Raw genomic sequence first — 17,155 nt, 5'->3', positions numbered from 1 at the left:
AGAGTAATTGACTATAAACAAACAACCATATACATCATACAGAGTTTGTGTGAGATAGAAACAGCAGGGAATAACCCCCCCAGTTAACTTCTGGTTTGTGTTTGGCTAGTGTCTAATAGTATAACTATTTATATTGTATGTTAATATACATTTTTTGATCATATTTTTCTGTATAATACTTAACTGTAAATAAACGATTTGTTGAATTCTGTTGTATGTTCATTTTCTTAAAAAAACTATTTGTTGAATGGGTGAATCTGGTACGTTTAAACACACCGTATGGTACATTGACATCTAGTGGTTGTGCTTCGTATTGCAGTCTAAATTCTAAATATTGGAGAGATAAATTAACCCAAGTAACGGTTTCTTTTGATTGTTTTCAGAAATAATCTACAGTAACGATTATTTGTGATTGTGTATTGGAAGTTAATTTGGAGTCACAAAAGTGCGCATGCGCAATCTTGTTTGTTTATGTTGTTAAGATGAAACAGTCTATATGCCTGATGAAATTTAGGATGACCGTACTCCCTCTCATCCAATCGTCATTAAACACAAACGTCAAAGGAAGTCGATCGGTTATGATCTATAGACTATTGATTGAGACCTAAACAAGGAACTGACATACGCAAAACATTCAAAGTCAAGTTGAACAGATATTGATCAAGTCTGTGTCTGAGGCCTTAAGGCTTTCCACTTGATGAACACAGGGACCCACAATAACAATCTTAACACCCAGAGAAAGTCTGAGATTAATGTAAAAGATATACTGCAAAATAAATTAAACAAATTGAGATGGCATGAAACGTCCTGTTGTAGGGGTTGTGTTGCTTTTATGTCATTCAAAGCAGTCTACACACAATCCCTCCATGCTAGCAATCAAACGCTTAATACAGCGCCATACAGGCAATAAGCCATCACACAAAATGTATCATTACTTATTGAGACATGACCTCTAAGAAGCTAAATGTCCAGATTTCTAAAGCTGTAACACTGTTCTGTGCATGTTATCGATGTCTCAGGTGAGAGTGGGCCGAGACAACCTCAAACTTATCTTAACATGCCTCAGACAACATGCAACACTACTGGAGTAAAAAAAAAGGTAAACAGGATCACTTTAACTAAGTGTCTCAGAATAACAGTCAAGATGATGTGAGATAAATAAAATGTGAGAGATTGAAAGTGTGTGTGTTTAGCATCTAAAAAACAAATTAAAAAAAAGTGTCTTTGGTGACTAAAGTTTATGATCAAATCTCCAGTAACACGTGATTTAAAACGAATTGCAAGAGAAACCATTAAAGAAGTTATAATGGTTTTAAAGGGATTTGTACTGGCTTTAATGGAAACTGTAATGGTTCTACTTGTGTGTGATGGGTTCTATTGGTGGGATGTTAAATCCTATTGGAATATTGCCCAAAACACACTACAAAAAATTATTTTGCAATGGTTTTAAAGGAAAAAGCTATTTGGCTATAAGCGTATTCTAATGTAAACCATCAGCATTTCTGTAATGGTTCTTATTGGGTTTCCTTTGTTTTTTTCAGCAGGGATAGTGGTTTTAATGATTTTAAGATGATTTGAACAGCCTTTAAATGGAAACTGTAACGGTTCTACTGGTATTTGATGGATTCTTTTGGTGGGATGTTAAATCCAATTGGAATATTTCCCAAAACACACTACAAAAAAGAATGTTTTGATGGTTATAATGGAAAAACGATTTGGCTATAAGGGTATTCTAATGTAAACCATCAGAATTTCTGTAATGGTTTCTATTGGGGTTCTATGGTTTTTTCAGCAGGGTCTGGCTCTCTTTGATGTTTCACTTGAGTCTACCACAGAAACATATCATGTATTATCCTATTCCTGGACTGACCTGCAAATGTAAAAAAATGAATGAAACAATTGCCATAGAGACAAATAGATTTAATTTGATAAAAAACGGTTTGCCCAAATTATTAATAAGGCTCGACAAAAGATGTTCATCTCTTCAGATTGTGTGTGTGTGTGTGTGTGTGTGTGTGTGTGTGTGTGTGTGTGTGTGTGTGTGTGTTTGTGTGTGTGTGTTGTGTGTGTGTGTGTGTGTGTGTGTGTGTGTGTGTGTGTGTGTGTGTGTGTGTTTGTGTGTGTGTGTGTGTGTGTGTGTAGTACAGTGAAGCTGGAGCTTGTGATTGATTTGGGAGCAGTCAGCCCGGCTGCCTGCCCCTCGGTCATTGATGAATGACTGGAGCTTTTAATTAACCTCCTGCACACACATCAATATTATTCACACACATTACTCCATTCTCACAGCTCTCCCATTACACCGTAACCTTTAGGATACAGTTTTGGGGCTGTTTTGAAATACCATGAGAAATGACAAATTGTAAAAACGATGCAAAAAGTTTCGCGTAAAATCTATAAAGTTTGATTTTCAGTTCGGCCTTTTTGTTTGCTTTTAATTTCGTTTCGTTCGTTGCCTTCTGACATGAAGTAGCTAATGCAGAATGTTAAAATCTTGACAAGAAAAAATCTGTACCAGGAAACGCCTCCGGAGGGCAGAAATGAGCAGGTGTACGTACACCACTGCTCCTCGGCCACTAAACATGAGGCTCCAGACACACAGAAAAACAGCACAGATTCAGATGAATATTCTGATGTATTTCTCTCTTCATATATTGATGACAGTGTTGACTAATGTACCATTTTTTGCCTCCAGTTGAATGTGAATCAGAGCTGTGGGAATATCATTATCACATCGAGCACGCATCTGCGAGTATGTGACAGCTCACGCATATGAGGAATGTCTCCGAAAAAAACATATCAGAAATGCGAACACTTCTGATTATACAGCATCAGCAATAAAAGCAGTGCCCAGATTCACACCAGACAGACAAAAATAGTTTTTTTTCTTAAAGAAACAGCTCAAATCTAAACACTTCTATTCATTTTATTTTAGTGTTGAGATTTCTGAAATACTTTAAAGTTCATTATGTTCATGGTTGTTCGAGGAGGAACCAACTGATGTTTAGATGAACAACGTTTTTCTCCAATTCGCACATTAGGACCAAAGCAAGGCTGAATGAATTATGTGACAAAACATGTGGCACACAACATAAACTCCCAAACCTCCCAAATCACCTCATGTATGGGAATTTCCCAACTCCTTTTGAAAAATGTGTTCCACAAGTGAAATGAAACCTGACTGTGACATCACAGCAAATCTGGCTTTAAAGGGAAAGTTCGCCAAAATTCTGTCTTCATACACTCGCCCTTTTGTTATTTCAAACATGTTTGACTTTCTTTCTTCTGCAGAACACAGAAGAAGATATTTTGACGAAGGTACCCATTCACTTCCACTGTATAGACACAAAAGCAATGCAAGTCAATGGGAACTCCCATTGTTCGGTTACCAAGATTCGTCAAAATATCTTCTTTTTTGTTCTGCATAAGAAAGTCATACAGGGTTGAAATAACTCAGTGGCTATGTTTACATGCATCCATTTTGGTCAATCCGACTGAATTCAATCTGTTGCACAACATTTCAGTGCTGTTAACATAAATGTTGCGCAAGCGCACAACTAGGGTTTCCATATTCACGTAACAAATCAAGTCCAATGCCTATTCAAAATGATCCAAATACTAGCTCAAATGATCTTGCATACAGCCCAAATATCAACATCTGATAAACAACATTATTCCTCTTTTAAGGGGGTAAGAAACAACCACGAAACCCGTTTAAAAACTTCCAGATTGTCTGTGTACTTTAAACAAAGCGGGACCTGACAACACCGCACAAGCGTCTAACTAACATATCACTTCAAAGTTCATCTTTGGATGGATGTATGATGTCAATATTAAATGTAAGTATTCAAATGAATGTTAATGCGCACATGCAACATTAACTACGATACTACCGTTTGAAAAATAGAGGAAATTTTTTTTTTTAAATTTAAAATTTTTTGATTTTAAAATCCGATTGAAAAAACACTCAGATTAAAGCGTTTACATGCATATTTTTCCTCCCGATCAGATTTCTTTTGGTCATTTCTTTTGGACATTTTCCTCATGATAATAAAATATATGATATTACATATTGACTATGTTGTTAATCCCTCTCTAGCTCCAGTCATACCTCTAAAACATGGCCTTGTTTTGTACTTACTGTTAGCTCAATGCCCAAATGTTATATACATTTAGCAGATGCTTTTATCCGAAGTGACTCACAAATGAGAAAGCATTTATGTAAATGTAATGTTAATCTTTTTTTAGGATATAAATGCAGGTTACTTTACATACTTATCCTTATGTGGGTTGAAGTAAAATGACAAATTGTCAGAATTCTCTGATTTTCAGAGAAATCCTACCTGACAGCTCAAATCATAATTATTACTTACTGTTGCAAATCGTGGTAAAGAAAGACTTCTTAAAGAAAGAACTCTTAGTCCTGTGTCAGCCACCATAGTGCTTTAAAAGGCATGGGTGGAGTGACCCACTGGTTGCAATTTACAACTTCACCGCTAGATGCCACTACATTTCATACACTGGACCTTTAAATCAATTCAATAGCATACAGTTTATAAACGTATTACATTTTAACTAATATGTTTTGTGAGCTCTTTAAGAGAATATGTTGTCTGACAAAGCAACAGTTGCATGTGTTTACACTCCATCTCAAAGCAAGCCCATCTTGTAATTTGCCTTCAGGATATGTCTTCGCTGACAGTCGACTGGTATGTTAGCTTCATTAAAGAGGGAGTGGTACGATAATTACCACCACACGGCTGTGTTTTTGTGGTCATATAAGGAGATCTTACGTCCTAACAGAATAAATGCCACATTCCACAAACGCAAACACGCACAAAATACGGCAGCTCTCGAAAGCTGATTTCAAAAGGAAGCCATTTACTTACTTTTCAATTCAAATGCTTGGGGTTTACAGCGGTTTTAAAATAGTACAGTACTGTAAAGAACTATTTCTAAGGAAAGAAAACCCCACTCCCAGCATACAAAAAGCAAAGAATAATTACTGGATCACCAGGATACAGTAACAGAGGATGTGACATTTGGGAAGTTGTCACCATGGCACATCACTACAGTAAAAGCTAATTCTCATCCCAGTCTGGATTTATGAGTAAATACCTGCTCGAACAGAATAAAGGCGCAATACCAACTAGCAATTGTGTGCTTGTGTGTGAACAGTATATGAAGAAACAGTGAGAGAGACAGAGACCACGATTTTAGATATGTGTGAATGTATGTGCGCCTTCATTGTGAGCAAGAGACAGAGAGACAGAGAGACAGAGAGAGAGAGAGAGAGAGAGAGAGAGAGAGAGAGAGAGAGAGGGAGAGAGGGAGAGAGAGAGAGGGGGAGAGGGGGAGAGAGAGAGAGAGAGAGAGAGAGAGAGAGAGAGAGAGAGAGAGGAGAGAGAGAGAGAGAGAGAGAGAGAGAGAGAGAGAGAGAGAGAGAGAGAGAGAGAGAGAGAGAGAGAGAGAGAGAGAGAGAGAGGAGAGAGAGAGAGAGAGAGAGAGAGAGGAGAGAGAGAGAGAGGAGAGAGAGAGATAGAGGAGAGAGAGAGAGAGAGGGAGAGAGAGAGGGGGAGAGGGGAGGAGTGGGAGAGGGGGAGAGAGAGAGAGAGAGAGAGAGAGAGAGAGAGAGAGAGAGAGAGAAGAGAGAGGAGACCGCCTGGTGCCTTCTATTAATTAGTGTGCAGAAATCTAAATCTTTGCATCTGATAGACCATTTGATGTCCTGAGAGAATTCAATTAAGGAGGAAGTGCCATTTATGTTATCGAGTTAGGAGCGACCACACATCTCAATATAATAACCTCCATACAGAGAAAGGACAAACAGATGAGCCGGAGGGCTCATCGGGCAGACCACTCTGTCCTTGCAAGCAAATGTCAACGAGTGGCCTTCCATATGTTACCGGTGAAGTGTCGCATCTCAATATTTCTATCATCACCTCTATGAATGGCTTAGAAGCACTACAGTAAACATATTGCTTCCAGCAGCCATATCACCCTGTAGCCCAACACTGGTTTGCCCACTGGAGCTAAGCAGGGCGGATGGGAGACCTGCTGGGAAAACTAGGTTGCTGCTGGAAGAGGTTTTAGTGAGACCAGCAGGGGGTGCTCACTCTGTGGTCTGTGTACAGTACAGTGATTGTGACACTATACTGTCAAAAAGCTCCGTCATTCTGATGAGACGTTAGACCGAGGTCCTGACTCTCTGTGGTCATTAAAAAATCCCAGGATTATTATTATTACTTCAGCAGATATATTGAGCCGAATATTGAGCTTCAAGCCAACCTGTGATCTATTATGTGATTTTGTCGTGTTTGCTCACATTTCCTCACAACTTCTCGACAAACCATGGCACATTTGCAAGAGTAAATGTGGTTCTGGATGGCGATCTGTGACGGGTTTCCTGTGTTGTTGCTCTGGGATAGCTGATGTGGATTGTATTTCTGTTCAATATGCAATCGAATGAGGAAATTATTATGGAAAGCCATTTCACACGACCCATGCAGAATATAGCGCTTGTGTTTGGCAGATATCTTCATGAATTAGGTTTAGTCGACTAATGATTACAACGTGACATTCCATGCTGACAGTACTAAAAATACTTGAACAGCGAGGCCAAACGTTGACATTCTGTGCCATGTTTCCACTTTCAGTTTTGTATCGTGGCTCAAAGACATATTTGGTGGAGATATCATGCACGGGTGTCAGAAGAGGAGAAGATTATACTTTATTATAAATTGTACCTCATTAGTTTCTATGCAGACACGTCATATCAGAACCTCTGTGAATCCTAATATTAAAAAAGTCCCTAAAAAGGAATGTTGTGTCATTGATTCATGTTGTTCCAAGCCTGTGTGTTGTTATTATTTATTACACGCTCAATTGAATGCTTGATTCTGATTGTCCAGTCGCGACATTGCAAGGGTTTTTATTATCAAATAACAACCGCTCAAAACTTATTACACCCTTACTCGAATGCTGCAAAAAAAAATTTGAGGGGCTGATTAATATTACACAAAAATTTATTTATAAATATGTTTTTTAATAACATGTATGACATTATATTTACAAATTTAAATTTTTATATTTATTTATGAGGTTCTATTTAGAGCTTAAACTATGGTCACTAAAGACTTTTATTATCTGAAAAAAAGGGCGGAATAAAGATGAACTACTACTTCGATACTCAAATGTATTTGCAAGTGCTTTACCCTGTCCTTGTCTTCCACCAGGTCTGTTAGCACATCATCAGGGTCCAGAATTCCCCCATCACAGTACTCAACATGGTGGGTTCGTACCAGGTAATCGCCCTCCTGCAAAACAAACAGACACTAGGGTGAACTATCAGCAACAGCACACAATTTCACACACCTTGTGGCAGGAACTTGTCACCTTATTCCCTGAATTTCCCATAGCTTTGTCGACAAAGACAAAAGGACAGGTGATTTAAATACTACTGAAAAATAACTATTTGAAAGGTTTTTAAAGATTATTATTACTTACTCTTAATTTCAAGGACATATAACATACCCACAGATTTAGTTTGTGTTTGTTTGAAATTAGATTGAATTGAGTTTATTACGGAGCACTGAAAATACTTAACATCAAATCAGTGTGTAGCTGGACACCCTAATGTACATGCAGGATGGTCTGATTTTATTCAACTGAATAATGTTCCCTTAGAACCCCTTCTACAAAGGGAGTGCAGCAAGGGCCAGGTGAGGGCCCTATAGACTTTCTGATTAATGCTAACAGAGAAGCAGCAGCGCACATCAACATCCACAAATCATCTACGCTCACAACAATGGCCAAATAGATCCCTGACAGCAGTGTGATGCAACTGCAAATCTCAACTCTAAATGTCAAGATAAGCTTGAACTTCAACTAATGCCAAGACATACAGTACGCTCTGTACATCTTGTGCATGATCTAATGTCATTACATCCTATTTTTTGATGCATTTATGTTGCCTGCTCAGCAAAAACAAAGCAACTCAAGTAATTTGATTTCAAACAATGGCATGTATTAAGACCACATCCAGAAGTGGGAGGTAAGGTACACTTAAAAAGTGTTTGCCTTGGAGTAACTACAAACTCCATTGACAACGTGAAACACGACTAAGATGGGCCAACCCTGTTTATCTTGGCTGTTGTAGGTATACAGAGCTGTCAGCATTGAGATTGCATGGATGACTCATATACTTGCAAAATGTTCATTTAAAAGCCCAGTCAATCAGGAGACAAGAAAAGCAGTCACCAGATTTGACCAGTACATACTCACATACAGTTTATGACCACTGTTCTATATGTAAAGGACACATCGGACAAAAATCTGACCTGTTCCGTGTTTAAGTGCTATAATCCCGTCCCTGGTGCATCTACCAATTTAGAAAACGTGAAAAATGACAACATATGAACTTTGTTTTGGTGAGGCTTTCTCTGCAACCGTGTGAGAAATCGAGCCAATCAGATTCCGCTCCTCTTCTGACATAGGAAAAGGCTCTTATTATAATATTACCACGCACGTTTCCACCCACAAATCATTATTTAGAGTCACAGCCTCGTAGACAAGAGAGGAGCAGATTTGTTACATATTTTGTGGAAATCCCTCAGAAACCATCAGTTAAAACATTCTTGTTTGCACGAATCACTTCAAGCCGGAGTGCTTCATCAACCAGTGACCGTACAAGCAGGATTAGCTTCAAAGTTATTCCTCAAGACGGATCGAGACCAACTGAACGATACAAAGCTGACGATTGAAGTAATACTAATCAACAGTCTGAATTGATGTAAAATTACTGTATATTTAAGAGTGTAACGTTAGCATATGATAGCGAAGGGGAGCTAAGTCAGTCACAGAACATTCAAAGCCAGTTTTAAACTTACTCTATATTTATATGTTATTTGGCAAATGGGCATTTGGAGTTTGGATGGATGTATGTCAATGCATTATGTGCAATAATATGTTTAGCTGCGGCAAGGTGTCACTATTGTTCTGCTAATAAACCAGGGCGTTTCGATTTAAACGTATCAAATAATTTGTCCTCGGGCTAAAAGAATTTGTCACAGCAAACAGAACATACCAATTATGATCTCACGTTGTGTGTATATAACTTACTTGTCAATGACAAGCGCTTAAATCCAGGTAATTCCACTGAGATCTGCAGGTGCTCCTTCCGTGGACTTTAGGCAAGTATACATGCACAACGTGAGCGCTTTACTAGGATGCTTTGTTTGCTGCGACAGATTTCTTTTAGTCCAAGGACTAACCGTGGAGAAGTTCAGGAATATATAATTTAGCTGAACGAATGCCATGGCAGTACTATACGTGTGTTGTGTTGACATGCCGTTTTGAAAGGGGGTGGGGTGTGCAGCAACTCATCATCGTTTAAAGAGACATACACCAAAACTATTTTACAAGATTGCTGTGGGCATTGCGTACTAAACACAGTCAAAATATGTATAGAAGAAAACATTATACTTGATGTAAAGCACTTTCTAAATGACTGATAGGCTTCAAATTCAATGCTGGATTTACTCTGTAAACTTACATTTCCCTTCCAGCATTCAAATCCCACCTAAACTCTTTAATACATCTACTAAAGCTTAAAATTGACTGATAATTACTTTTATGTGATACTGTTGATTAAAGATAATGAAGTGAGTTTGATAAATGAGGGTATTTTATAATCTAGTTACTCAAAAAATCATTCCAGCTAAATTAATTTAAACAAATCTGTCTACCTTTGTACTAATGTTTTAGGCCATTTTTTGTTTGGTAGATGGGGGGTTATCAGACTGTCTCAAATAGTGCAGTATTAAACGTCTAAAGCCTTATTCGCACAGGATTAGTATTACCTGGAGACCTCTAGTCATTTGTAATAATTGCTGAGGTTGTCTGTGATCTTAATCCTGTGCGAATCGCCCATGTCTGTAATTTGTAAAGTAAAAATTCCCCCACAAATTACCTACCATATTTTGACGAAACACCGAGGTCCTGTGATAAAATAATTCCCGTGTGAATCAACCTCTGTGTGATTTGGTGGGCTCACATATAACTTTTCAAGGTTTTATCCACCGTTTTCGAACAAGGCCATATTGAAGTGTTTTGATATTATTTCAAGTGCTGTCGTTTTGGCCGGGAGTCTCCCGTTTGTTTTTGAATCATGGAAACATCATGGAGACCTCTGAATTTAACTGAAAAATAAATGTATAGAAATAGCACTGCTGAACCACTGTAAAGGAAAGGTGTGCGCTGTGGATTTATACTACAAGAAAAGAGAAGATCCTTGCTAAATGGAAAGTGGCACAATAATCGGTTGCCTCGATTATTGTGTTTTTGTAATTGATGAAGGCTAAAATTGACGAGAATGATTCATTTTCGATAAATTGCACAGCCCTACTGCATTGGCAGATTTTTTCACTTGTTTGAACCTTAAAAAAGCAGAAAAATGTATTTTGCCAAAGCAACAAAGCATACATAGCCAATCTTTAAGATTTTCTAAAAACAAACCTTAATATCTTCTCTGGCATTAAGCATTAGTATGTATTCTTAAAAATGTATCAAATGCGACCTGGACCACAAAAGTACATGTATATTTGTTGCAATAGCCAACATTACATTGCATGGGTCAAAATTATAGGTAAATAGAAAACATTTCCAACTATATTCCAAAATATATAAAACCTTATTTTCGTAAGTGGATGCAACATGGCAGGACACACGCCTACAAACTTTCCAATTTAATCTATAATATTCTCCAGTATGACATTTATTAGCATTTAATCTTGCATTTCATTCACTAAACAATGAAGCAGATGACATCAAATCCCACATGACCTCATCTCCAGAAAGCGATGAGCGAAATAACATTTGACAGCCAATGCACCTGTCTGATCACGCTTCCAACCCAAACGCTCCCTGAGCTTTTGAATGCTAGCTGTAACGCGAGGCCAACGAGGGTGAGCCAAAAGCCACGAGTGCTGCGGTTTCCGGCATTCAACAAAGGGCGTCAGTCTACAGAAAGAACCCTGTAATACATGCCACATTAAAGTTTATGCCCAGCTACACGACTGGTGAATGAGAATACGCACGAGGCGGGAGATAGCACCTCCGCGCTATAATGAAACGATGTAAATCTCTGGAACATTTTGCAATTTTTACCCTGATGACGCCTAGCAGCGGGGCTCCTGTCGTATTTCCACAATTGCTTTTGTTGGCGTAGGGTCCATTACCGAGCCTAGCGTCATTACCAGACTCATAAACAGTAATGATCATGATGGTAATGATAATGATGCAATAAGACACTGTCCATCTCCGAGAACCATCTTCCACCTCCGCGTCGTGTTCTCGCACCTTCTGGTCAAATATGAAAATACCAATTTCGTTGTGAATTGAGTTTAATAAACATACAATTTTCATGCCCACGCCTCATTTTCTGTTATGGACCGCAATATAGACCGAATGAAAGGAGAGATTTTTTATGTGGTGGCACAAATTAAATTAATATTTTTCTGGGCACTGGGGCCAATGTGGGAAGTGATGTGTATGTGGGTAATCAGTGCTTAAATGAGACGAACAGATAGAGCAAGAGTCCAGATCAGACAGCGTGCCTGGATGCTCCCCTCCTACTTGATAAATATCTGCAGTGCTAAAGCAATAATCAGAAAGCCAAAGCAAATAAATACTCCACAAACAAACACAGACAAAATTTTAATCTTAAACACACACACACAGACACAAAGATGTTTGCAATGTATCAGTTTTAACTATACAGTATTAAATAATCAAACGTAGAAAACTACACAAATCAATACAGTACTGTACTTCAAGAACCCTTTTTATTACATTACTTAGAGAGATAACTATCCCTTTAAATACAAGCCAAAGCGCCCATTCTTTATTTGGCCTATTCCAAGAGTCATCTTCAAAGACAACACCATGTCTCTAAGTCACTGCAGACGACGGTTACATACAAATAAAACCACAACAACAAATGTGCAACCATTGAAAAAAGCACATTCTCTGTGTTGCCATGTTGCCATGACCATCTAAACCGCTTACAGCTGAGCACTGGTACTTCATGAGGACATCTGAGGTCCTGAGGTAGTTTCGAACACAAACCATGCACCTACTTTGGAACACTTTTCAATTGAGAGCAGATGCTACCCAACTCTGTTTCGAGGCAAGGCGTGCTAATTGTTTTCTCTGCTGGCGCAAGGCCAGACTTTTCCATGATATCAGCTGCTTTGGCAGCCAGCTCAGCACTTGTGCATCTGGCATTCCTGAGCTTAATGAAAAAACAGCAACGCAGCTCCAGCCCCGCGTTTGCCCGGGTAATTAAGTGTCCCATTCCGACACCCTGATAACTTCCTGAGTGACTCCCGAGAACTTCCTCCACCGAAGGTCTCTCTCTCAGACAATTTAGTGCCTCTGGCCAAGTGCTCGCAGACATGCTAAGTATGCAGAGTGTGCTTTGACTCAAGCACATATCCCCTTATTTCCCGGCCGGGAACCTTCTTGAGCACGCTGGCTGGAGATCACAAGCATCTGTCTGTCCCACTGGTAACCGATGTGTCTGGGTCAACGAAAAACACCTCGATGAATATAACTAAACACAAGGCAGAAACTATGAAGACATTAAATCCTTGAAGTGTCAACGGTACTCTTTTCAAGTGATGTCTCTTGTATACCGACGTGGAACACGTTGAAAAGGCTAAAGATTAGTGCAGCTACATCTAGGGCATTTCTCGTTCGCTTTAATCCTGAAACGCATTAAATGCATAATTACCCAGCTGCAGTAAAATGTTTCAGATTAGCATAACAAAAAACGACTGAAGACTGCTAAAGACTTCAATGGCGAAGAAGGAAATCTGGTAATTAACAACACTTCTCGCCGCTCAATCGCCGGAGAGATAACACGCACCAGAGCGCTTGTGCTCCATGCTGTGACAGTTAGCTGAGAGGTCGAACTGTCCACAAATGAAACGCATAGAGCACTTCTATTAACTTACAGGCTTTGAAACAAGTTAAAAAGCTACAGCACTACAGATGAAATTAGCCTACAAATAAAACTAGGCAAAATCACAGTGGGAGCGTCCAGGAGAACAGTGATTCTCAAGGGGTGGGTCACTACCCAAAAGGGTGTCAGTTATAGGCTAGCCAGGAAGTTAGCCCCGCATTAGTTCCCTCGACCGAAATGCTTCAGATTTTTCCCGAAATGCTTCAGATTTTTCTCCAAAGACTTTTGGAAAACAGCATAACATACGTTCTGTGACTAACAGAGGTTTATGATCCTACACGTTAAGTCATTAAATCAGGATAATCTTTACAAACTAACACAATATTTGCTATTTTTGAAGGCTTAATACAATCAGGTTAAAAACCAACACAAGGCTATTAAACAGACAATACTACGGTCGCTTGATATCAACGTCAGCAACACTAAGCCTCTGACAACTTATTCTAACTTTATTAAAAACATGTTCCTTGGTAAATAATTACTCCGTGAATGACTATCAATCCACGTTTTGCATATTTGTGTCATTTGTATGCGTGACGACTCGAGGTTTAATGCCCCTGTCAAAGGATGTTGTCACTTTTAGCAACCGCTTCGAAGACACGATAAAGCTTTAAAAATCAAGAGCGGGTTAAAACGTGCATGTTTTACATCATAGAATAGAAGAACCTTAAAGTATTTAGGGGTTTCGCCAACCACAGACTTTATTTTAGGCATTTAACCAAAATCCCATTGAATTTGGGGCAATGGATCCAGAATTGATAAAATGCTAACCCGCTCCCGAGTTTTGCAAATACAAAAATACTCATCTCTTTTTGTTTATGAGTAAAGACATTTACATTTACATTTATTCATTTGGCAGACGCTTTTATCCAAAGCGACTTACAAGTAGTTTTTTTATACAGTGGCACATTACTGCAGAGCAATCAGGGGTAAGGTGTCTTGCTCAAGGGCCCTTCAGTCATGACCTGCTGGCACTGAGATTAGAACCGGCAACCTTCTGATCACAAGCCCAACGCTCTAACCATTAGGCCACAACTGACCCCTAAAGAGTCGTGAGTTTTGTTTATTTGCTAAAAAAAGTATCCTTGTTGCATATAATGGAGGTTATACAGATGTTAAAGTACTTGAGTGTGAGTAATTATTGGTAGAATTGAGATTTTTTGTGGGAGTAGCCCTTTAAATGAAGTGCTTGTTGATCCAAAAACATGCATCTCACAAAACTATTCTCAAAATATCTTGTTTTGTGTTCCACAGAAGAAAAAGTCAAATACAGGTATTAAATGATATGAGTGTAAAAAAGACACAATTTTGATTTTTCGGTGAATGATCCCTTTAATAATCGATGTTGGAAAGGATAAGCTGGAGGCTACTGCTAACATCCAAGTGCTCAGTTAGTTAATCTAGTTAAATGTGAGATGTTCAAAAGACAAGCATTTAAAAAGCCATAATCACAGCCAACCTTGCATAATCACAAAGCTTTCTGCTGTGATTACATGAAGACTGCTAGTAATTTAATAATTACGCAAAGCCTGAATACTAATTTACAGTAGAAAGAGAAACAGCAGAGATGAGGATTCAGGACCAGGTCTGTTTCAGTCTGTATTTACAGACAGCAGATAAGGTTGTGTAGTGATTTCTTAAACATGTTTAACATTTACGACTAATGCTGGAAATCATTAAAGTGCTTTTTCAGCCAAAAACTAAAATCTGTCCTCCTTGATTACATTTAAATCCCGTGTATGACTCTTTCTTCTTCATCTCAGTGGTTTTGCGTCCATGCAGTGGAAGTCAATGATGTTGCCTTGTTGCCAGCATTATTTTGTGTTCTGTAGATCATACAGGTTTGGAATGACATCAGGGAGAATGAAATAAAGAACAAATTATTGGGTGAACTATCTCTTTAAGTGTGTCTCCGTCATTACATTTGACTGTCAACCAGAGTCAAGTCCAGTGTTAGAATGTTTCAGCTAGTTGTTAAGCGCGTCCCCACCTCAAGTCAAAGCTCAGAGAAATATTTCCAGCTGAAGACTCAAGGGTATCTACACGCACTGCAATAACAGTCATTTTAATGAGAAAAATACATTCCAATGACGACGACTAAAGATGTGACCAAATTAAAGAACATTTTAGGATGCTTTTTTTGCAATGCACTCTGATGCAAGCATCCAACCAAACTGTATTCCCTGCCTGATTTCAAACTCCTATTTTACAAACCCACTGACGGCCCTAACCTAGTATGTGTGCACCCTTACAATACATTCAAGCGAGCTGAACATGTCTGTTACATCACTGAGAAAGTCATTAACCCCAAAAACTTGCATTTACGACATGCATTAGCTGCATGCATTCAGATTGCCACCAAATGTTAAACATACTGGCACTGTATTCAAGCTGCATGTGGCACAGCCAAGAAGTTCATGAACAGTTCAGAAACCTCGCTGATTGATGACGCCGTCGGTATTCCTCTAAACATAATGCTCAGTTTGTTCTGCATTTTTTGCTGAAAGCACCGAGACGTGATTTGTGAAGCCTCTCAGCATTCATGAATAAATGCAACATTATGATTATTAACTCTATTAATGAAACTTCAAGGGAAACCTGAAGGACATTAGTTACCACCAGCTCTAAATCATACAGTCTCAAAGGGAAAGAAGCAAGTAATGAAAACAATCTATCACAAAGATCGATTGCGCCGCCTTCTCAGTACTGACAAACCATACTGCAGTACAATGTCTCTAATCATAGAGGAAATACAAGTAAACTCAACATTACAGCACTGTGTAGCACGTTTCATGAAGCCAATACGATCACGCCAATGTTATATATTCCGCATGTTCAATTTTCTGCATCCATGCATATATGCAACTAGTTTTATGAACCCTCTTCTTCTTTGTCTGACCCTGACCAAATGAGGTCAAAGCAGACATACAGGCGACAACCGCCCCGTCCTGGAAACGAGACCCCGGAGACAACAGCCAATCAGGATCCCTCAAGTAGCTCTATCCATCCTCACCGATGCCCTGCCGTGCATCACCAGCCCACACGTCTATATACCTCTGAGACTAACAGCCAATAACACAGTGCTGATGGGAATAACAAACACACAAATAAAGGCTAGGCACGCACATAAACTTGTCTGACAAAGGACGTGCCCACACGGAAAAAACAATCGTCCGAGATGGCGAGCTCCGCTTGACACGCAGTGGCCCTTAAGAGTAAACGCCTGTTCGGATCTCGCACGTGAACGCATACAAAACCAAGCAATTCCCCCGAGTCCCGAACCATCTCGACAGAATCCAGCGTGATATTACTCTGTGAAACGCAACAGAATGCGACACAGGGCCACCGCCGCCCGGTCGCCTCTCGTATCCGCATCAGTACCGAGCGCGAAGACGGCCTCCCATCAGTCAAATTGACCACTTTAAAGACAAAAGCAACAGCACGTTCAATCGTAAGGCGAGGAAGTCTTGCAGCAATATACGATCGCATTTCAGCCCACCGGCTCCTGGAGAGATGCAGGATGGAAAGCTTGTTGTTTATTAGGGGCCAGACTCAACACTAATGCTCGGGGAAAGAGCAAAACCCACGTCCCCATCAGTCCTTGGGGAACGGAGAGAAAGAACATGGGTGCCACTCAAATGATTGTAATATTTAAATAATGAAGCTCAAGTAGAGATGAGGAAGACATCAGACGGCAGGGCAGAGGGTCACAGCTCAAGGGAGACAGTAGCTGCCATTTTTTAACTCTGATTTGCAATTATCACAAAGAGAATCTGGACGAGGCACATCTGCCCCTGACGTCCATAAAATCAGTTGTTTTCTGTCGTCAGACGTCCATAAAATCAGCTGTTTGCTGTTTTCTGTCGTCAGAGGACACTTTCACCAAACTCCTTTTAAATTTTGCAATAATAAAGCGTCAAGGTTGACATTTTGTCGCCCATTAGGAGCTTAACAGGTTTTAAATTAATTATTAAAATATTAATAACAGTCCAATGTATCCCATAAGGTAAAGCGTGCATTTTTTATCATTCTCTAATAACCCGAATATTAAAGAAACGACTATTAAATAGAACCGTGTTGTCTTTTCCATACAATGAAAGAATGAGAAAACTAAAAGCTGTCCAGCTTCAGAAA

At 39.3% G+C, this 17,155-nt stretch overlaps 1 protein-coding gene across 1 annotated transcript in view; it reads right to left on the bottom strand.

The window, feature by feature from the left end:
- Positions 1 to 17,155, bottom strand: part of pard3bb (par-3 family cell polarity regulator beta b) — a 287,217-nt gene that overhangs the window by 268,692 nt on the left and 1,370 nt on the right. The window contains exon 3 of the mRNA XM_079465100.1: positions 7,212 to 7,313. Within this exon, the coding sequence (XP_079321226.1) occupies positions 7,212 to 7,313 (102 nt within the window). The remainder of the gene's footprint in view (positions 1 to 7,211; positions 7,314 to 17,155) is intronic.

Source organism: Barbatula barbatula, assembly GCF_947034865.1.
Source record: "Barbatula barbatula genome assembly, chromosome: 9".
In the NCBI taxonomy this organism is placed as follows: Eukaryota; Metazoa; Chordata; class Actinopteri; order Cypriniformes; family Nemacheilidae; genus Barbatula; species Barbatula barbatula.
Note: the sequence above shows the minus strand (reverse complement) of the source record. Positions and strands in the feature narration are given on the sequence as shown.